This window comes from Eschrichtius robustus, chromosome 1 (genome assembly GCF_028021215.1).
Source record: "Eschrichtius robustus isolate mEscRob2 chromosome 1, mEscRob2.pri, whole genome shotgun sequence".
In the NCBI taxonomy this organism is placed as follows: Eukaryota; Metazoa; Chordata; class Mammalia; order Artiodactyla; family Eschrichtiidae; genus Eschrichtius; species Eschrichtius robustus.
In genome coordinates this window covers 12561344-12585054 of record NC_090824.1, presented here as the reverse complement: position 1 = coordinate 12585054, position 23711 = coordinate 12561344, and the positions used below count along the sequence as shown (strand labels likewise).

Sequence of the window (23711 nt, the reverse complement as noted above, 5' to 3'; positions counted from 1 at the left end):
AACCGTAAGTTTGTTTTCTGTCTGTGAGTCCATTTCTGTTTTGTAAATAATTTCATTTGTATCATATTTTAGATTCCACATATAAGTGATATCATATGATATTTGTCTTTCTCCTTCTGACTTACTTCTCTTAGTGTAATCTTATTTTAAAGTTTTAATGTATATTGCCAAAATAATTTCCAGAAAGTGTTATGGTCTAGAGTGCTTGAAAAATTTTCCTAATTTTAATAAGCAAAAAAAGAAAGAAAAGAGAAAGCAATATGTAATTTAAATTTGTATATCTATGAATACTAGTGAGAGTAAATTTTTTTCATGTTTATTAGTCATTTGAATTACCTTATTTTTAAATGATATGCTCTTGTAGAAGTTTCATTTGTATGGAAAAACACTAACCATCCAACCCATATCAGAAGACAAAAATGAAGATATATTTAAAGTGAAATCTAGAATCTATAAAACAAATTCAGGATCATAAGTCTTCTGGTTACGATCATTGAAAGTATTTAAAAGAAATTAATTGTAATCATGCAATTATTTCTCAAAGCAAAAGTGGAGTGGGGGGAGAGAGGATGAAAATATAGACACATATATTTATATAAGAAAAGTAAATACAAGAAAAGTAAATAGTTTCATTAGATATTACTCATCTTCTATATATTTTAGTGATTAAGATGTTCTTTTTATATACAATGGAATATTACTCAGCCATAAAAAGAAACGAAATTGAGTTACTGGTAGTGAGGGGGATGGACCTAGAGTCTGTCATACAGAGTGAAGTAAGTCAGAAAGAGAAAAACAAATACCGTATGCTAACACATATATATGGAATCTGAGAAAAAAAAAATGGTCATGAAGAACCTAGGGGCAAGACGGGAATAAAGACACAGACCTACTAGAGAATGGACTTGAGGATATGGGGAGGGGGAAGGGTAAGCTGTGACAAAGTGAGAGAGTGGCATGGACGTATATACACTACCAAATGTAAAATAGATAGCTAGTGGGAAGCAGCCGCATAGCACAGGGAGATCAGCTCGGTGCTTTGTGACCACTTAGAGGGGTGGGATAGGGAGGGTGGGAGGGAGGGAGACGCAAGAGGGAAGAGATATGGGAACATATGTATATGTATAACTGATTCACTTTGTTATAAAGCAGAAACTAACACACTACTGTAAAGCAAATATACTCCAATAAAGATGTTAAAAAAATAAATAAATGGGGGCTTCCTTGGTGGCACAGTGGTTGAGAATCTGCCTGCCAATGCAGGGGACACGGGTTCGAGCCCTGGTCTGGGAAGATCCCACATGCTGCAGAGCAACTAGGCCCGTGAGCCACAGTTACTGAGCCTGCGCGTCTGGAGCCTGTGCTCCGCAACAAGAGAGGCCGCGATGGTGAGAGGCCCACGCACTGCGATGAAGAGTGGCCCCCACTTGCCGCAACTGGAGAAAGCCCTCGCACAGAAACGAAGACCCAACACAGCCATAAATAAATAAATAAATAAATAAATAAATAAAAATTTTTTTAAAAAATAAATAAATGCATCTTAATATTGGACAACGAAATATCAAGTATTTCTGAAGCTCAAAACGGTCTTTAAAAAAGCAAGGGGTACATAATTTGTAGTTTCCCAAAAATAAAACACTTTCTTATTCCAATTCTTTACATGGGTTAAAGTGACAAATAGGAGAAAAACATAAAAAGATATTCAAACACAAACACTTACATTAGAGCCTTCCTTGACTGAAGATTTGAAATGTACTGGTTTGGGCAATGTTAGTATCCCTTTTACAGAAATAGTAGGATTATCTCCGTAACTAGAGGGCCAACTTAAATCTCTGCACTAAAAAGATAAAATAAAAATACAGTTTGAGCTTTACAAAGGACTCTGACAATACAAATATTTGATACATTTCTTGAGTTAATGACTTAAATAAAAACTATAGGGCTTCCCTGGTGGCACAGTGGTTGAGAATCCGCCTGCCAATACAGGGGACATGGGTTCGAGCTCTGGTCGGGAAGATCCCACATGCTGCGGAGTAACTAAGCCCGTGAGCCACAACTACTGAGCCCGCGTGCTGCAACTACTGAAGCCAGCATGCCTAGAGCCCATGCTCCGCAACAAGAGAAGCCCCCACAACGAGCAGCCCACGCACCACAATGAAGAGTGGCCCCCGCTCGCTGCAACTACAGAAAGCTTGTGCATAGCAACGAAGACCCAACGTAGCCAAAAATAACAAGTAAATAAATTTATAAAAAAACTATAAAAGTAAACTTTAGTCTACTGAGATCTTCTGTTTCATCTACATTAAAATAATCTGACAATGTTTTAGATATCATATCAATTTCCTTCTTGAGGTTAAAAGCAAACATATTTCCATCATATCTATATTTTCTTTAGATTCTTTATTAAATACTATTTTCTGTAAAATACTATAGAACCCTAAATTCCAAAGAAGGTATTGACCCATTCCCTAGAAGAGAGCAACAGTAGATGCTTATAATTTATAGTCTAAATATTCAATTATGTAAGAAAAGTTTGTATTAACTGTATTAACTTACCTGTAAAACTGTGATCCAGATCTGCTCTACTGAAGAATTATAAAACATTTTCACATTTAATCTCCCCAAATCTCTTTCATCTCCTGATAGAGTAATTGTATCTGAATTGTAGAAGAACAAAGATGGTTGAATTACTATGCAATCCTTCCAATCCAACTGAGCTTTGATACAACCCAATTTTAAGAGCACAACTGAAAACTGCTCTAATTACTTTTTAAAGTTGTCAATTTATTAAGACAAAAATCACACTTCAATGCTTTTATTGAAGTGCTGGGGGAAGATATACTATAAAAAGTACCTGGCTTAAAAACTTAACCCAATTATAACCTGAAGAATTTAAGTTAAAACTAAGAAAAACTTTCCCAAATAACACTGATATGGCCTTAATATTGTATGCTTCTGGAAATTCTGTCACTAACATACTTTAAAACAAACGAAAGATATTTAATTTTAAAGATGCCTTTATGCCTGAACACTAAAAAATGGACCATCTGATCTGAGTATTCATATGCAGATAACACTGACAACACAGACATAATCATCTAGATTTTTTTTAACCTTATCATAACTACATTCAAAATACTATTGGGTAGAAATAATTCCCTTAAGAATATAAAAGTAGAATACTTTATTCCTTACCCAGGCTTCTGTTACTCCCCTGAGAATTTTTCCTTGAAGAAGAACTACTGGGCATACTGGACAATGAATCATGTCTCTACAAATAAAATTCTTCTTTAGTCAGATGTTGCATATCAGACTTTAAGGATTCTGAAACTGATGCCCCAATACCCACCCTAGTATCAAACTGAGTGCTAATCATTCTGACAGTGTTACTGGTCAGAATTTTTCACTTTTAGATAGTAAAGGGGGAAAAGGTTTTCTGTGTGTGTGTTACCAGGAAAATAGTAAACATCTTACTAGGTAATATATGGGAAAGCCTTTGCTTTTTTTGGTTTGGTTTTGTAATAAGGAGGAAGAGATTACTGTTTATATGTCATACTTGCAAATACTAATGAAAATCAGAATATATTTGGAAGTGCCCTGTTACCTAAAAACCTATAAAGCAGCAGTTATCAAAGCATAGTCCCCAGGGCCAGCAGTACCAGCATCACCTGGGAACTTGCTAGAAATACAAACTCAGGCCCTGATGCAGAGCTATTGAATCAAAAGCTCTGGGGGTGAGGCCTGGCAATCTGTATTTTAACATGCTCTTCAAACAATTCTGATGCACGGTAAAAAAAAATGGTGCTATAAAGAATTAATTCTGCAAAAAATTAACTCAACTGAGGATTATTAAGAATACATTTCCATTTAAATGTATGCATATACATTCACATGGAAAAATGTCCACAGGTACATATAACAATATTTTCATAGCACTTTTATTCTCAGTTATAGGAACATAGGTGATTTGTCTTTTTACCTTGCTTAACTCTGTTTTCTGCTTTTTAAATAATAATCACAGTTTACTTTATTTTAAAAAAACATTTTTTAAACATCAAAAAACTCAATTCTATTTCAAAAAATAGGAGAACACTGTGTTAATATTAATGAATAATTAAAGTTCTACATCTCAATAGAAATACTAATTTTTACTAACTAGGTAGTTATGTTCAATAAGGAAAGTCAAATCAATAAGCACTTTTAAGTATACCATTTTAAATTCCAACTGCCTCAAGACTGCCTCATTACATACCATGAGAAAAGTAAGATTCATAAAAGAACAAGAGAAAAACTATTGCCTTTTAGTATTCAACTGAGAGCTTCCTGAAATAACGCACATGGGAAATGCCAAGCGTTTATTCTTTAGCTATTAGGATTGATACATCTACAAAAGATACATAACATGTTGTTCCTAATGTAATTCACACATTTCTGAATTTTTAGCTTGAAAATAAATTACTGCATATAATTAAATTCATATAAATAATTTACCTGAATGAACTGCTGAGATGAACTTGTAAGATCAAACATAGACTTGCTTAGTCCAGGGGAATTGGGAAGTCTATTAGTCCTTAAGTCACAAACTACAAAGGGACATGAGAAAATTACTTATTTTTATAGTAAAGAAGAAGAGGGACTTCCCTGGAGGCGCAGTGGTTAAGAATCCGCCTGTCAACGCAAGGGACACGGGTTCGAGCCCTGGTCCAGGAGGATCCCACATGCCGCAGAGCAACTAAGCCCATGCGCCATAACTACTGAGCCTGCACTCTAGAGCCCGCAAGCCAGAACTACTGAGCCTGTGTGGCACAACTACTGAAGCCCATGTGCCTAGAGCCCGTGCTCCGCAACAAAAAGAAGACACCGTAATGAGAAGCCCACACACCGCAACGAAGAGGAGCCCCCACTCGCCGCAACTAGAGAAAGCCCGCGCACAGCAACGAAGACCCAACACAGCCAAAAATAAACAATAAATAAATAAATTTTAAAAAAACACACACATTAAAAAAAAGGAGAAACACTTAATTCTACTTAATTACCATGAACTAAATCTCTATAGGAAATATAGCATGAATATTATATGCAAATCTACTTAAGAGACAAAGCCTTCTAATCAAGTTTAAAAATTGCTTTTCAATTATTTTACTTTTGTTTGAAACAGAAACCAACACAAATCAAACAACACATTTTCACATCCACATCAAATATCAAGCAGGAAAAGTTCATTCTTTTTGCTTACATTATCCAATTCTTCATCCCAGAAGAATAATCTAAGAGGATGTAAGTCCTCTGTACTAAATGCAATTCAACTATTTAATGAGCACTTATTACAATATTGAATTCCATGTACTGTTATATTTCTAGTCTGTATATGTAGTTTCCTTCCTAAACTATAAGATCCTTGAAGAATGGAATTCTGTATAATAATTGTATAGTCTAGCACAGTGCTGAAATACATATTTAAATAAGTATTTCTACTTTATTTCAGTACCTCAGCCTGAATTCAGTGGTTGAGATAGCTATATATTTTTCCTGAATATCAGTGAAAATTTTGTGCATCAGATACGTACAGTCTATAATTGATAGTTTCAAATATTAAACTAACGAAGATTGGTAATCATTTAGGCATCTTCTATTTTCTTTCTTTACATTTCTAATCTCATCATTAGTTTCTAAATTCATCATTTTCACTGAATAGAGCAGAAAATAAATAGAGCTAGTAAATACTTGTTGTAGAATATGAATGGATAGATGTTATATAAGATATGTGCAAAATCTAAAAATAAAATTTCTTTCGAAAAAGGACAAAATGGAACTTGGAACTACCAATATACATAACTCATTAATCTTTCATTTTTACATTAGATATAAACCACAGAGAAGTTATGATGTTTATCATATCACTTCTGAAGCCTGCTTTTCTTTTTATTTTTAAATTGTTTTTCATAAGATGAATCATTTCTTCCAGAATTTAGATTTAATTTGATTTCTACATTTGTTAAAGAGAAAAGACAAAGAGGAAAAAGTTTTTCATACCCGATCCATATCGTTTCGTTGTTTCTGAACACGGAGGAAAGCGCCGACTCAAATCAGGTGACACGTGCTGATACATATAGAATGGGTTATATACATCATAGCTGGGTCCATGCTGAGATGAACTGGAAAGTTCTACCTTTCTAGCTCCAAAGGATGCTCTGGCAGATCCTGAAAGCAAGTGTTTCTAAAGTTTTACAACACCCTTTTCTTGGAGTTATTAGCCAACAACTGGTGTACCAAAGTCAAAGGGAAAAAAATGTCTCAGGTAATACTAAATCACATGCATTTGGTATCTAAAAAAATAAGCAGATGTTTATTCAGGTCTAACTGTGTGGAGTATTCTCCCAGGAATCAGCCATGAACCTTGCTCTCAAGACAGTCTGATAAATGTCTGGCATTCCTCTTTGCCCTACAGACAATTCTACATTTTGTGACCTGAGTTTCCTTTATTTTTCTACTGCAGAAAGAACATCTTTTAAGTAAAAAGATAATCATTTTTTTGGAGATGCACTCTTTTCACAAAGACAGAACATTTATAAAAACTGACCACATGCTGAGATACACAGAGCAAGTCTCAATAAATTTGAAAGGACTGAAATCAGAGTATGTTCCATACCCACAATGCAATAAAGTTAGAAATCAAATAACGAAAAGAAGAATAAAAAAGATTTATATGTAAACATAAAGAACAAAGAAACACCAAAAAATAATCTTCAAGAAGAAAAACAAGACTGAAAGATTTGCTCTACTCAGTATTAAGAATAGAATATTTGAACAATCATAAGATCAATGGAACAGAGTAGAAGGCTCAGAAAGAGAAACCCATTTTATGGACACTTGATTTATAATCAATGTGGCACTGCATAACAGTGGGAAAGAATGATCTTTTCATTAAAAGGTGATAAGAGTTCCCTGGTGGCCTAGTGGTTAGGATTCTGGGCTTTCACTGCCATGGCACGGGTTCAATCCCTGGTGGAGGAAGTTCCCACAAGCCACACAGTGCGGCCAAAAAAAAAAAAATTAATAAAAGGTGATAAGACAATTGGATATTGATATAGAAAAAAAGAACCCTTCATCCCAACAAAACATATTCACAAAATATAAATTCCATGTGGATTGTAGATCTAAATTAAATGTTAAAGGCAAACCAATAAAACTTCTATATTTAATTAAATTTATAAGAAAGTTCTCATGGCCTTAGACCAGGGAAGCACTTCTTAAATGGAACATAGTATTAACCATAAAAACAATTTTAATAAGCCTAACTACATTACAATTGAAAATTCCCATTTGTCAAAAGACTATTTAAGAGACTGAAAAGGTAACCCACAGAGTGGGAAAAGATATGTGCAACATATATAACTGACAAAGGGCTCATATCCATAATATATGAGGAACTCCCACAAACCAGTAAGAAAAAGACAGGCAAGCCCAAATATAAACTGGCTTAAGACTTAGCAGGTACCTCAGAAGAGAGGCTATCCAAATAGCCAATAAACATGACCTGGTGTTCAATCTCATAAGTCATGAGGGAAATGCAAGTTAAAACTCCAGTGAGATACCACTCATTCATAATGTTGAATGAAAGAACTCGTAACAAAAGAATATATACTGAACATGTAATTTCATTTATATAAAGAACCCATAACAAAAGAGTATATATTGTATATGTAATTTCATTTATATAAAAAACCCATAACAAAACAATATATATTGAATATATAATTTCATTTATATAAAGGTCAGAAAACAGAAAAAAACTAAACCACAACATTTAGGGATATGTGCTTAGGTGGTAAAAAGTAAAAATAGCAAGAAAGTGATGATTATTACAACTGGGATTCTGATTACTCTAGAGTGACTGAAAAGGGGGAAGATGGAAGCTTTTGTTTTACTAGTAACACTCTCTTTATTTGAGTGGTGACCATACACGTATTTTGCTTGTAGTAAATCACTGGGCTGTAAATTTCTGTTTTGTTCCTTTTTTCCATGTGTATTATATCTCACAATTTTTAAAGGGTAAAACAATAGATCAAATTCCTTTCAAAGACTCACATTAGAAATAATAAATAGGGGACTTCCCTGGTGGTCCAGTGGTTAAGACTTTGCCTTCCAATGCAGGGGGTGAGGTTTCGATCCCTGGTTGGGGAGCTAAGATCCCACATGCCTCGTGGCCAAAAAACCAAAACATAAAAAAAGAAGCAATATTGTAACAAATTCAATAAAGATGTTAAAAATGGTCCACATCAAAAAGATCTTTAAAAAAAAAAAAAAAGAAAAGAAATAATAAATAGACAAAGTTTTTTAAATGTTTAAATCATCACCATCTTTTAATTCTTTTTATCCCATTTAAAATAGAAACCACAGTATAAACTAATATTTTCTGAAAAAGCTAAACAATAAAACAGGTGGCTTCACACTGAGTTCAGAAAAGAAAACGAAAATATGTGGTTATGAAGTGAGATCTTATCCTCACACTCTGGTTCAAATAACTATGTGTACAATCCAAGCCCTGTACAAAGGCAGAGGGATGCCAAGAGGGAGGTATGATGCCAGAGAGCCTTATAAGGAGCCTGTACACCTTATAAGCTAACTCTTAAATCGTTCAGCACATAAACACTGCTACAAAAGTCTGTTTATGGTAATAAGAGTAGCACTGTCAAGAGCAGTAGCACCAAAGATGACTCTCTACCTTTCTAGGCTAGCCCTAAAAACGAATATTCTTATTCCATTTTTCCTTTATAAGTCAGTCAGTAAAGAATTCCAATTTTCCCCTTAAAAAGATATCATTTTTAAAGTTCAAGAGGCATTTCTCTCAATTTACAGAATCACAGTGCTATAAAACGAAACGTAAAGTAGCACAATTGCTTATACCTCTCAAAAGCCCAATTAAAAATTTCAATATCTATTCAAAATGCATTCTCTTAATGGATAGGTAGATAGATATGGGATGAAGCAAACAGTAAAATGTTAATAATACAATCTGTTATCAAAGCAGTAAGCTGCAGCTATAATCAGATCCATCAGCAAGTAAGCAATGCAACTTAACAAATTTAAAACATCTGAAACATAATTTTAGTCATTATTGATAGTGGTCTGCTCTACTTTCTCAAAATCTCCATATCAGCCCATCACTCACACATTCATGTAAACATACAAGATACACATGTTTGACTTCCATAATTAGGCACCAAGAATACTTTCCTGACTCTAATTAAATAAAATAATTTTCTCTCCAATACGCTAAAAATCAGATGGCTTTACCAGATCTTTATTGAGCCTATAATTTAAGTGTAAACCAATTTCTCACTCAAAAAGTAATCTGTTTTCTAGTGATACAATGAAAAAAAAAAAAAGACAAAAGAAAACTATAACATTTGCCAGGTAGGTATTTCTTACTTATCTTCTGATAATGAAAATAATACATAAAATACCCGATATGTCTAAAAATAGAGAATTTATTAACTAAATTATGGTACATCCATATGATTTAGTACTATGGAGCCATTAAAAAGCGTCACAATATATGATATGAATAAAACAGATTACAAGACCATTTATATGGTTTAACCCCAATGTTGTTAACAAGTGCGAGAGAAAGAGAAAGATCAATTGATCAGGGTATCCTGTGAGCCAGAACTTTTAAAAACTGTTTTGGAGAGACACTGCTGATGTGCAAAACAGGGTGGTAGGCCAGGCTCAGGGTTCATCTTTCCTTGCTTCTTAAAAAAAAATTATCACTCCTACCAGACCCAACTCTCCTGTAGATAACTACAATAAACTCTAAACCAAAACCAAACCAAAACAAACAAAATACCCTGAAGGTACCAGAGAGTGAACAAAAGTAGTGAGGATTCTGAACAGCACTTGACTCTGGGACAAAGGGGAATGGCCACCTGTTTTTAATGACTTTTAGCCTGTGGGCAGGCCAAAATTGGCACTGTGCAGGGTGGATAAAATTCCAGTAGAAAACCCACAGTCTTTCTGGCCTGAAGAACAGAGGGCAGAGTTCAGAGCAACCACAGCTGCTAGAAAGTAAGGTGGGAGTCTTGGAAAGGAGAAAACCTCAAATTCTATGACTAAAAGTCTGCTCAAATGTCTGGCTGATCCCTGAACCACACATGTGTGGGACAGACTCCAACTAAGTATAAAAAAACTAAGCTCAGATAGCAGCTGCCACCAAAGACACAGAATCTGCAGCACAGTACAACCAAGTTAATTGCCTGCTGAAGTTAGGGAAGGAGGGAGGAAGGGAGGGAAGGGAGGAGGGAGGGAGGGAAGGGAGGAGGGAGGGTGGAAAGGAAGGAGGGAGGTAGGGAAGGGAGGGAGGGAGAGAAGGAAGGAAAAAAAAAAACCCATCGGAGTAATGTAACAGGTTCCAGAGTCTCCACAACATAACATCTAACATCCAGAACACAATCCAAAATTACTCCACACAAAGAAACAGGAAAATGTGACTCATTCTCAAAAAAAGACAATCCAGAGAATCCAAACTTAGATGACCCAGATATTAGAATAGTAGACAAAGATGTTAAAGACCTAAAAGAAAATAGGTTCACAATAATGGGGGTGGTGGGGGGGGAAGAAATCACAGAAAAGAAATAGAAACTATAAACAAAGAACCAAATGTAAATATTACAACTGAAAATACATCTAAAATTAAAAACTCACTGGACGGACTTAAGAGCTGAATGGAAATAATGGAGGAAAGAGACAGTGAACTTGAAATTAGGTAATTATTATCCAGCCTTAAAAACAGAAAGGAGAGGCATGCAGATGGCGTCACCTGGAACTTGAGCAGCTGCACGAGGGTATCAGAGACAATGGCCAAGAACAAACTAAGAGGGCAGAAGTCCAGGAATGTATTCCACATAGCCAGCCAAAAAAGCTTAAAAGGTTGAAACTAAAGCAAAACCAGTTACCACTAATCTTAAGAAGATAAACATTATGAGTGATGAAAAAGTTAACAGGACTTCCCTGGTGGCGCCATGGTTAAGAATCCGCCTGCCAATGCAGGGGACATGGGTTCGAGCCCTGGTCTGGGAAGATCCCACATGCCGCGAAACAACTAAGCCTGTGCGCCACAACTACTGAGCCTGTGCTCTAGAGCCCGCAAGCCACAACTACTGAGCCCACATGCCACAAGTACTGAAGCCCATGCGCCTAGAGCTCACGCTCCGCAACAAGAGAAGCCACCACAGTGAGAGGTCCGCGCACCACAGTGAAGAGTATCCCCTACTCGCCACAAGTAGAGAAAGCCCACGCACGGCAACGAAGACCCAATGCAGCAAAAATTAAAAAATATAAAATGAATGAATAAATAAATCTTTAAAAAAAAAAAGAAAAGAAAATGTTACGAGTGAATAAAGCTTCTGTAGATATACAAAAGAACTTGCAGCTTCTCAAAAGGCCTTTCCCTTGAACTTCTGCAGAAAACAGCTGACTCCTCAGCAGTATCATGAAAATGAACCAGTTAATGTTGATGAAGCTACAAGATTAATGGCTCAGTTATAATACACTGGTGATGCATCAAATTCCCCAAAAAGACCAATAAATTAAATGTCTTATACAAAAAAATAAAAATAAAAAGAATAGAGAGGAGAAAAAGAGGTGGAAAAAAAAGAAGCCTCACAGACACGTAAGACAATATCAAAAGGTCCAACATATGTGTAATTGGTATCCCAGAAGGAGAAGAGAGAAAGGATGGGGCAGGAAAAATATTTAGAGAAATACTGTAGATCTTGATAGGAGTTTGGATTACATTGGTATATCCATTTGTCAAAGCTCAACAAATACACGCTTAAAATTTGGGCAGTTCATTGTGTTTAAAGTTTATGTCAAAAGAAGAAAACTGTAAACAACTGAACTTTAGTAAATGATATATATGCTTAAGTATTTAGAGGGAAGTGTACTGATGTCTGCAATTTACTGTGAAAATGCATTCTCCCCTTACCCTCAAAAGGATTAATAATGGTTAGAAAAATGGATAGATAGTTATGTGATAAAGTATAACAGTAAAATGTCAATGATAGAATCTATGTGGTGGATATTCAGGCATTCACCATTAAGTTCTTTCAACTATTCTGTATGTTTGAAATTTTTCATTATAAAATTTTGAGGGGAATAAACCATTGTGAATGACAGTGTTTCAGTGAACTAAAATGAACTATTTCTAAAATACAAGAGTTACCTGTTGTTCCCTTTTATCTTCCTTAGTCCATTGGCCTCTACAACATCAGCCAAAATTCAGCCAATGAATCTACCTCATTCAAGTGGCTGTTTAGGCTGGGAAGTGTATTTAGACTGAGAAGTATAATAATAAAGAAAGAAGGGAAGGAAGAAAGAATACTTCATTGTTTCCTTATTTCTCTTTACACTAAATTTTAGAAAATAATAAGACTACTTCCTGTATTTACTGATCTAAAACAGAATAATTCCTCTATTTTTTTTCTTTCTAGATGTGTGAAGAATAACTGACATATTACAATTATGTTATTCCTTTAAAAAGGCCAAATCTACACACAAATGTGTTGATTGTGATCAGATTTCATAATGGACTTCAAAAACACTGTACAGTAAGTTCCTCTACAGAAACAGCAGAACATATAAAAAATGAAATGTAAAATTTGTACGTAAAAGATATTTTATATCTTTACATATGTAAAAGAGCAAAATAACAGCAGTAACAGCATTTAAATGCTGCATGTTGATTTTTAAATCCTGCCATTTTACTGTTTACCTTCAAGTTCTTCCAAATGTGATGGCGTTCCTTGCATCCTGGGCTGAATATAAGATAACTTAAACCTGGGCACCACAAATGGTACTTCTTTGCCATCAGATGGTAATTTGGAAAGTAAATAATCCTCAGTACAGCCAACCTGAGGCTTTACAGAAACGGAAGTCAATGGAGGTTTACAGATAGCAGTATTTTGACTATTTGATACTGCTGCTTTAAAGTCTCTTTCCACAGATACTGCGTAGAAAAGAAGAGAAAAGAGAAAAAAAATCACAAATATGTATGTAGATTTATATATAATAATCTAAACCTAACATGCTTTGGTACTTATTTAATCATTTTAAAAGAAACTGCTGATACAGAAACTACTCTTAGGTCCTATCAAGCACTCTGGAATCTACATTAATTTTGTCTAGCCAATATTTGAGAAGTTAATATACTACTGCCAAAGTATATTAACTTATCATAATGGTAAAAGCAGTTTTTAAAGAGTCTCATTTCCACAAAAGAGCCCATAGATGGAAAACAAGTTTATATTGTAGTTAATTCCACAATGCTTTCAAATAAGTAATAATCTAGTCATTTAAATAAAAATATTGTCAACAAAACAATTCTTGTTGTCAATACTAATGGTTAATTTCAGTCTTAAATACCAAAAGTTACTTTGAAAAGAAGCTAAAGGTCTCGAAGTCTACAAAAATCTTTACCAAACCACAATATAAAATGTACTTTGACCCTAGAATAATATCGACTCTCCCTGTACTAGCTTCTATGACCTATTTTGTCCATTATCTTGAAAGATACGCGATTCCTAAGCTGTATGACTTAGGATGGGGAGGTAAGGGACACCTAGAGCTAATCTTCATGTACAGTTAGTACCGTCTATAGACTGAATGGAAGTACAACTACTATTGTGTTGGAATTTATGAAATGTTTTATTGCAAAAAAGAAGCCTTCATACTCAAAAACATACTAAGAAGCTATGCTTTAGACAAAGAAATATAAGAAAGAGCCAGAGAAAAATAAAGTTCCAGTCATAACCCTGAAGAGCTGAGGAAACCATGCAATAGAAAGCGAAATCTCCCAGAGTCCTTGATAAATGTGGGTCTTGATAAAGTTACAGGTCTCTTCTCTATTGGTCATTCATTCATTCATGAAAGGCCCTTTTTAATGCATTGTTCGTAAATTGGAAATTCTCTGTATTTAAATTAAAACATTTGCCAGAGTATGTTATCCCCGAAATACTTCTCTCCCTACTTTTGCCCATACTATTTCATCCACCTGTAATACTCATGTCTAATCCTCACCTTCTCTTACTCCCTTCTTCCCACTCAGCTTGCTAAAATCCTCTTCCGACTTCCATACCACAGATCATCTTCTTTGTGGTGATGTCCTAGAGTGTCTCCTGAGTTGAATTCATCTCTCTCTCCCCTATGCTCCAAGGTACTTTCATACTGAGCTAGTGTGCCTTATATTTATGTTTCTGCCTCCCCCGTGAAGTTAGGAAACATGTCTCATTTACATTTATATCACAAAATGTCACAAATAAAGAAAACATTAAATAAATGTTGAAATCAAAACAAAGCAAAACTCACAGTCGTGCTTTTCTGTTCCACCATAGAAACATCCTCTGCAGCAACTCTTTATAAATTCTGTTGCCATTACATTCAATCTCCAATATCCAGCAAAAGATACAAATTTCCAATTTTAATATTAATCTGTTGGTAGAATAGAAAACAAATTAACATGATCATGCTTAATGTCATTAAATATCATTAAATAAATCACATTATCTGTCTTTCTAAGACACAATGAGGGCTCCAAAGCAAAAATGTTTAGAGCAAAATAGATTTTTGTTCCTTTATGCAATTTTATATAACCTAAGCTCCTTATAAGCTATTAAAATGACATGCTTAAAAATTACTAAATGAACAACCTTAATGTTAAATCTGAAAAAAATTCCACCCTCAATTTTCTCTTTCGACTGATATATCTAAATCAACGTCCAAATAAAATTTGCAAGAAAATATGACACTTATAGAAAGTGTGAGAAAATGTTCACTTCCTCCAAATCGATTCTTTTGGTAATCCAAAGGCCCTATAATGAGGGCCAATAAACAAACAACTTCATATTTTATGAGTTAGTTTAATACTGAGAATTACACTAACAGAAAAATCTATCTTAAACTCTCTTTCTCTGTCTCTGTCTCTGTCTCTCTCTCTCTAAACTCTTTCTCTGTCTCTCTCTCTCTCTCTCTCTCTCTCTCACACACACACACACACACACACACACACACACACCAGCTAACTAAACCACAAATAAGATATAGTGGAAATAAAGAGAGTCTGTTTTAAATTTACCAGGAACATAAAATTGTTTAAGAAGCCAATTGCCCACCTTGGCTTCAATGACTTTGTTCCAAATGCACTCTTTTCATTTATGCCTACTACCTGTACATTTTTCATGGGAAATTTCAAATGCATACAAAAGAAGATAGAATAGTATAACAAAATCCCTACCACCTAAACAATGATCAACTCAAGGCAAATCTTAATTCATCTTTATCTCTCTATTAACCCTGTCCTTCAGATTATCTTGAAAAATATTCCAATCATATAATCTCACTCATAAATATTTAAGTAATTATCTCTAAAAGATGTGGCTGAAGGACTCAAGAGTTAAATCCAAGGGGTTCTACTGGCTAAACATGGATCAATTTGAGCATCAAAATAAACAGTAACTGTAATGGGTTGTAAATGTCAAGTATTTCTAAAAGGTACTTTCTTTTAACATAACCGTAATAACATCATCACATCTAAAAAGTTTAAGATAATCAACTACCCAATGTTCAAATTTCCCCTATGGTGAAATATTTTTTTATAGTTGTTTTCTTCAAATCAAGATCAAAATTTGGATTGTTTCCAGTCTTTTGCTGTTAGAAACAGTGACACAGTAACTTTGTACACACATATTTTCAGATATTTCCCAGTATATATCTGTAAGACAGATTCTTAGAGATAGGACTACTGGGTCAAAAGGTAAATATATGTGTAATTTTGTTTAATATTGCTAAATTTCTCTCTAAAGTTGTACTATTCTGCATTCCCAGTAGCAATGTATGAGAGTACCTGTATCTATCACCAAGAGAATATTTGTCAAAGTGCTGGACTTTTGCCAATATGATAGGAAAGGAATTATATCTTGTGCTGTTTTAATTTGCACCTCTTATTATAAATCAGGTTGGGCACCTTTTCATATAAAGGCTAATATGTATTTGTCTCTATGAACTCACTGTTCATTATCTCTTGCCCATCTTTCTATAAAGTTATTGGTCCTTTTCTTCCTCAGTTTTAGAGGATTTTTATATATTTGAGAGATTAATACAATGTCCATAATGGAAGCGGCAAACATTATTCCAGTTTGTCATCCTCTTTTCACTTTACTAGTGAAATTGATTTACTTTGATGATGGTGCTTTCTGCTATGCAAAAAAGGAGGGGGAGTGTGTATTGTATATACAAATATGCATATATACACATATACATACATATATGTGTGTGAATACTGTACATCCTGGTACAGTATGAGAAGTGAATCCAATCCTAGCTTTTCTCAATTGACTATCCCAGTATCACAAACACCACTTATTAAAAATTCCTATTTTCTTCACTGATTTTAGGATGCTGCTTTTATTATAGACTAAATTTCTACATGCCATTGGGTTTTTGGTTTTGGTTTTTAATAAATTAATTCATTTATTTTATTTTTGGCTGTGTTGGGTCTTCGTTGTTGTGCTCGGGCTTTCTCTAGTTGTGGCGATCGGGGACTACTCTTCGTTGTGGTGTGCATACTTCTCATTGCAGTGGCTTCTCTTGTTGTGGGGCACAGGCTCTAGGCGCGTGGGCTGTAGTAGTTGTGGTGCATGGGCTCAGTAGTTGTGGCACATGGGCTCGGTAGTTGTGGCGCACAGGCTTAGCTGCTCCACGGCATGTGGGATCTTCTGGGACCAGGGATCGAACCCCTGTACCCTGCATTGGCAGGCGGATTCTTAATCACTGCACCACCAGGGAAGTCCCACCATTGGGTTTTGGTTTTACATCTTCTATTCAGTTGATCTGTATTCCTGAACCAATACCACATTTTAAAAATTATTATGGCTTATAATATGTTTCATTATCTAGCAGGGCTAGCCTCCCATCCTTACTGTTCTTCAATTTCCAAGTTCTACTAGCTATGCTTGCTTATCTGTTCTTACAAATAAACTTTATAACCTGTCCAGACCTAGGAGGAAAAAAATCTGATGATATTTTTATTGGGATCATGTTACATTTAGAAATTATTTTAGAAAAACCTGACATCTTTAGGATGTTGATTCTTCCTATTCAGAATTTGTTCAAGTCAAGTTTATGTTTGTATCTTTGGGAGTTTTTTTTACAATTTTCCTCGTAAATTTTGAACTTTTCTTGTTTAGTGTATGCCTATGAAATGTTTGGCTAAATGGCACCTTTTCTTCCATTATACCTTGTAACTGATTTCTGGGGTTTTTTAAATTTATACATTTTTCAAAGGCCCTTTTCAGTCTCAGTTTAGAGGATGCATTCCCTGACCACCCAGATCATACTAATTTCTCTCATCTTTAAACATCTAGTGCATTAAAAAAAAAAAGTTTTACATTTTTCATGACATTTCATGACACCTGTTCTATCTCCCCTACTAGAATAAAAACTTTTCAGAAACAATGTTGTACTCACTTTCTACTTAAAACTCAGAACCTTGTCTGATGCTGGGAATTTTGCAGGAACTCAGCAAATATGTAGTTGATAGATAAGGAAACAAAGTATAATAACTAGCTTATATAAAAACTCCTAACATACTCATCAAACAACATTTCTGACCTCAGTAAGCTTGCAAATACTTAACATTAATCATGAGGGGAATGTGAGAGGACTGGTTAAAAATGATTACTACTTCTGGGGGTAAAGCTTTCAAAGCTGACGGCCTTGAGTCATCCAAAATGAATTGGAGAAGATGGGAGAGGGATGCATAAAAGGAAACAAGTTTATATAAATAAGAATAAGGGAGCTAGAGTTTGCACGGATTACTGGAGAGTAGAGATGTGTACACAGAGAGAAGCACAGACATCAGTAGAGGGTCCCACTTAAGTATTCAGCAGAGTGTTGATCAGAGAATGCATGCAAGAAAACTACACAAGACTGGGGGAAGACCACCAGAAAAGGTTAAAAGACCATAACAACACTCACCAAGGTCAGTAATAATGTCTGTCCCCACCAACAAAACTGGAAAAACCTCACACAGGATATTGAGTAGAGGACTCAGAGAGTCTTGCCTCAGTGGTGGGGAATAAATAGCCCTAAACTAAAGACTAGTCTGACCTAATAAATCTTAAAATCAAGACTCAAAAGGATCAAACTATTTCTAAGAAACTTAACTATGCCCAAAGTAAAAAATAATTACAGAAATCTAAAAATATACAGCATGCAAGGTAAAATTTACATTGTCTGGTAGCAGCCAATAAAAAATTACCAGACATTCAAAGAAGGGGAAAAAATTATGAGGAGAAAAATCAATCTATTGAAACCAACACAGCAATGAAATGAACAGTTAAGGACATCAAAATAGTTATAAGTGATTCTATATGTTCAAAAAGTTAAATAGAAACTTGGAAGATACAAAAAAAGATGCAAATCCAACTTCTAAAGATGAAAACTATAATGTCTGAGATGGAACATACACTGGATGGGATTAATAGCAGATTAGATATTGCAAAAGAAACAATAAAGTACAGTAATAAGAGACCCAAAATGAAATACAGAGAGAAAAAGAATAAAACAAAATGAAAAGAGCATCTGTGACCCATGGGACAATTTCAAGCAGCCTAATATACATGTAATTGAAATTCATGAAGATGGGGGGAGGCAGGAAAAATATTTGAAGAAATAATACTAAAATTTTCCAAATATGATACCTACAAAGCTCAGGTCTAAGAAACTCAACAAACACTAAGCTCAGGAAGTATGAAGAAAACTATGCCAAGGCACATCATATTAACATGGCTCAAAACCGGTGATGAAGAGGAAATCTTAAAAGCAGTTGGGAAAAAAAGACATGTTATATACATAGGAACAGTGATAATACCAGCATAGTTATCATTGGGAACAATACAAGTAAGGAAACAGTGGAGCAAAAATCTTTAAAGTATTGAAAGGAAAAAAAAAAAAAACTGTCAACATCTAATTTGATACCTGAAGAAAATCTTTCAAAGAAGGAAGCGACAAGAAGAGTTTTTTGGACATAAAAAATTGAATGAATGCACCACCAGCAGATCCATACTACAAGAAGTGTTCAAGGACATCCTTCAGGTAGAAGAATAATACCAGATGAAATATAAACCCACACACAAAGAATTGAGAGTACCACAGATAAATATGTAAGATTTATTATAAAAGATTATTGATGCTTAGACAAAAATAACAACATGGTGTTGTGGGGTTTATAGCATATGTAAAAGTAAAATGCATAACATCAATAGCACAAAGGCCAGCAGGGAAGAATAGAGTATTCTATTGTAAGGTCCTTGTAGAAGATGTGATGCGGTATATGTAACACCATTTGAAGGTAGACTGTGGGAAGTTAAAAATATGTACTATAAACTCTATAGTAACCACTAAAGTAAGAAAACAGAGGTGCAATTAATAAGCCAACAAAGGAGATCAAATGGAATCATACCTTTAAAATACTCAATTGATATAAAAGCATAAAAAGAAGAAAGGGTAAACAAAGAACAGATGGGATGAACAGAAAAAAAGCAAGATGATTGATTTAAACCTAACCATATCAATAACCACACTAAGTGTGAATGCTCTACGTATGCCAATTAAAAGTTAGAGATTGGGGCTTCCCTGGTGGCGCAGTGGTTGAGAATCTGCCTGCCAATGCAGGGGACACGGGTTCGAGCCCTGGTCCGGGAAGATCCCACATGTCGCAGAGCAACTAGGCCTGTGAGCCACAACTACTGAGCCTGCGTGTCTGGAGCCTGTGCTCCGCAACATGAGAGGCCGCGATAGTGAGAGGCCCGCACACCGCGATGAAGAGTAGACCCCGCTCGCCACAACTAGAGAAAGCCCTCGCACAGAAACGAAGACCCAACACAGCCAAAAATAAATAAATTAATTAATTAAAAAAAAAAAAGTTAGAGATTGTTAGATTGGATAAAAAAAAGCATGGCCCAAGTATATGCTACTTAAACATACTTTAAATATAAACACACAAATAAGTTAAAAGTAAAAGGATGAATACCCTTCATGAATATAGACACAAAAATCCTCAACAAAATACTAGCAAACTGAATCCAGAAAATTATAAAAAGAATTATATATCATAAACAAGTGAGATCTATCCCAGGATTGCAACATTGGTTTAACATCTGAAAATCAATTCACATAATACATTATATTGTAGAATAAGGGACAAAAACTATATGATCATCTCAATAGATACCAAAAAAAGATTTGAAAATCCAACACTTATTCATGATTTTAAAAAGCTGAGCAAACTAGGAATAGAAGAGAATCTTCTCAACATAATAAAGAGCATCTATGAAAAATCTACTGCTAACATCATAGTAATTGCTAAAAGACTGAATGCTTTCCCTCTCAACCCAGGCAAAAGATAAGGATCCACTCTCACCACTTCTGTTCAACACGTAATAGATATTCTAGCCAGGGCAACTAGACTAGAAAGATATAAAAGGCATCCATATTGGAAATGAAGGTGTAAAACTCTATTTACAGACCAACATGGTCTTGTAAATAAAAAGAGTCAAAGGAATACACTAAAAACCTACTAGAAGTAATACACAAGTTGAGTACAGTAGCAGGATATAAGATCAATACACAAAATCAGTTATGTTTCTATACTAACAATGAACAGCCTAAAAATGAAATTAAGAAATCCATTCCATTCATAATAACAGGCAAAAACATAACAAAACAAAACAAAAAACAACCCTAACATACCTAGGAATACTTTAACAAAGAAATGCAAGACTTGTACACTGAAAACTACAAAACATTACTAAAAGATATTAAAGAAGACATCAATAGGGACTTCCCCGGTGGTCCAGTGGTAAAGAATCCACCTTCCAATGCTGGGGATGCAGGTTCGATACCTGGTCAAATGCAAGGGATGTGGGTTCGATCCCATATGCCACAGGGCAACTAAGCCCACACACCACAACTACTGAACTCACACACCTCAACTAGAGAGCCCGCGTGCTGCAAACTACAGAGCCCATGCACTCTGGAACCGACGCGCCACAACTACAGAGCCCACGTGCCCTGGAGCCCATGCACCACAACTAGAGAGAGAAAACTCACACACAACAACTAGAGAGAAGCCCGCGCACTGCAACAAGGAGCCCACGCACTGCAACGATAAAGATCCCGCATGCCTCAATGAAGATCCCGCGTGCTGCAACTAAGATCCAACACAGCCAAAAAAATAAAGAAAATTTAAAAAAATAAAATAAAGTCTTCAAAAAAAAAAAAAAAAAAGGAGACATCAATAAATGAAAAGACGTTCCATGGTCATGGATTGTAAGACATAATATTGTTAAGATTTCAATACTCCCCAAACTGGTCTACAGATTCAACACAATCCATATAAAAATCCCTTCCAGCTCCTTTACAGAAACTGATAAGGTAATCCTAAAACTCATGGAAATGGAAAAGACACAGAATAGCCAAAACAATCTTGAAAAAGAAGAACAAAGTTGCAAGTCATACTTCCTGACCTGAAAATTTACTGCAAAGCTACAGTAATCAAGACTGGTATCACCATAAGGACAGACATATAGGTCAATGCAATAAAATTGAGAACCCAGAAATAAATCCTTACATGTATGGTCAGTTGATTTTTACAAAGGTGCCAAAAAACTTTAAAGGGAAACGAACAGTCTTTTCAAACAAGGGATGCTGGGACAACTGATATCCACACGCAAAAAAAAAAAAAAAAAAGAATTTGGACAACTATCTCACACTGTACACAAAAACTAAGTAAAAATTGATCCAAATCTATATGTAAGAGCTAAAACTACAAAATTGCTAGAAGAAAACATAGGAGTAATTCTTCTTGAACTTGGCAATGATTTCTTAGATAAGACACCAAAAGCACAAGCAATGAAAGAAAAATTTGAGGGCTCCCCTGGTGGTGCAGTGACTGAGAATCCTCCTGCCAATGCAGGGGGCACAGGTTTGAGCCCTGGTCTGGGAAGATCCCACATGCTGTGGAGCAACTAAGCCCACAAGCCACAACTACTGAGCCCGCATGCTGCAACTACTGAAGCCCCTGCGCCTAGAGCCCATGCTCCGCAACAAGAGAAGCCACCGCAAGGAGAAGCCCACGCACCACAACGAAGAGGAGCCTCTGCTCGTTACAACTAGAGAAAGCCCGTGCACAGCAATGAAGACCCAACACAGCCAAAAATAAATAAATAAAATAAATTTATTAAAAAGAAAGAAAAATTTGATATATTAGACTTAATCAAAAGTAAAAATGTTGTGCTTCAAAAGACACCATCGGGCTTCCCTGGTAGCACAGTGGTTAAGAATCCGCCTGCCAATGCAAGGGTGAGCCCTGGTCTGGGAAGATCCCACATGCCGCAGAGCAACTAAGCCCGTGCACCGCAATGAACAGTAGGCCCCGCTTGCCAAAACTAGAGAAAGCCCGCGTGCAGCAACCAAGACCCAACGCAGCCAAAAAATAAATTTAAATTTTTTTTTTTAATTTAAAAAAAAAAAAGTGAAAAGACAACTTAGAGTATGGGAGAAAATATGTGCAAATCATACATCCAATAAGGGGCTTATATCCAGAATATAAAAAAACTATTACAACTCAATAATAAAAAGAAAAATAACACAATTTTAAAAGGATTTGAACAGACACTTCTCCAAGTGGCAAAAAAAGTACATAAAAAGTACATAAAAACATATTCAAAACCATTATTCATTAAGGAAATGCAAATTTAAACTACAATGAGATAATACTACACACTTATTAGAAATGATGAAATTGCAAAGACTGACCATTCCAAGTGTTTACAAGCACGTAGAACAAGTAGAACTCTCATATTCAACTGGTGGGAATATAAAATAGTTTGGCAGTTTAAGTTAAACATACACCTACCCTATGATCCAGACATTTCATTCCTAGGTATTTACTCAAGAAAAAAGAAATCTTATGTCCATACAAAGACTGGTGCATTAGTGTTCATAGCAACTCTATTTGCAAAAGCCAAAAGCCAGAAACTATCAAATGTCCATCAACAGGTGAATAAACAAATTGTGGTATACCTGAATAACCAATCTGTGATTAGTGTCTTTCCACCTGTACTGGTAGATTTTCCAGTACTAAAAAATTCTCATTCATTATCTCTTTAAATATTGCTTTTGCCCATTCTCTATCTCTTTTCTTTCAGGAACTCCACTTACTAGACTTTCTCACTATAACTTCTCATTCTGATCATTCTAATTTTCATGTATCTTCATTTCTTTTATATTTCCATTTCTGTATCTTTGAGCTGTATTCTGAATGATTTATTCTGATCTATATTCCAGTTAATTCATTCTCCCTTGAGGTTTGCCTAATTGCCTTATCTGTGGTTAAACTTAACAAATGAGTTTTGAGTTTTTATTACTGCATTTTTCATTAATAGAAATTACATTCAGTTCCTCTTTTCAGCCAGCTTTGTACCTCTGTCACTTTTCAGACTCCTGCTCCCTGCATATATTTTCAAACGTGCCTTTTACTTACTTAAATAGAGCCCATCATGGTTATTTTAATAATAACTAGTAATTACAATATATAAGCCTTTGCAAGTTTTCTTCTAAATGTCTATTGTTTCTGCTGATTCTTGTTCAGGTTG

The 23711-nt window shown here is 35.1% G+C and overlaps 1 protein-coding gene and 1 pseudogene across 2 annotated transcripts in view; one reads left to right on the top strand and one right to left on the bottom strand.

Annotated features, from left to right (window-relative positions):
• The window catches only part of TC2N (tandem C2 domains, nuclear), a 43962-nt gene that overhangs the window by 13364 nt on the left and 6887 nt on the right, over positions 1 to 23711 (bottom strand). For both annotated transcript variants that reach the window (XM_068555031.1, XM_068555109.1), the window contains exons 2-8: positions 14365 to 14487; positions 12773 to 13006; positions 6034 to 6201; positions 4492 to 4583; positions 3196 to 3271; positions 2557 to 2657; positions 1721 to 1837 (exon numbers count right to left, since the gene is read on the bottom strand). In XM_068555031.1, the coding sequence (XP_068411132.1) occupies positions 1721 to 1837; positions 2557 to 2657; positions 3196 to 3271; positions 4492 to 4583; positions 6034 to 6201; positions 12773 to 13006; positions 14365 to 14431 (855 nt within the window). In that variant the 5' untranslated portion in view covers positions 14432 to 14487. The remainder of the gene's footprint in view (positions 1 to 1720; positions 1838 to 2556; positions 2658 to 3195; positions 3272 to 4491; positions 4584 to 6033; positions 6202 to 12772; positions 13007 to 14364; positions 14488 to 23711) is intronic.
• LOC137771475 (ribosomal biogenesis factor-like) lies at positions 10857 to 11547 on the top strand (annotated as a pseudogene).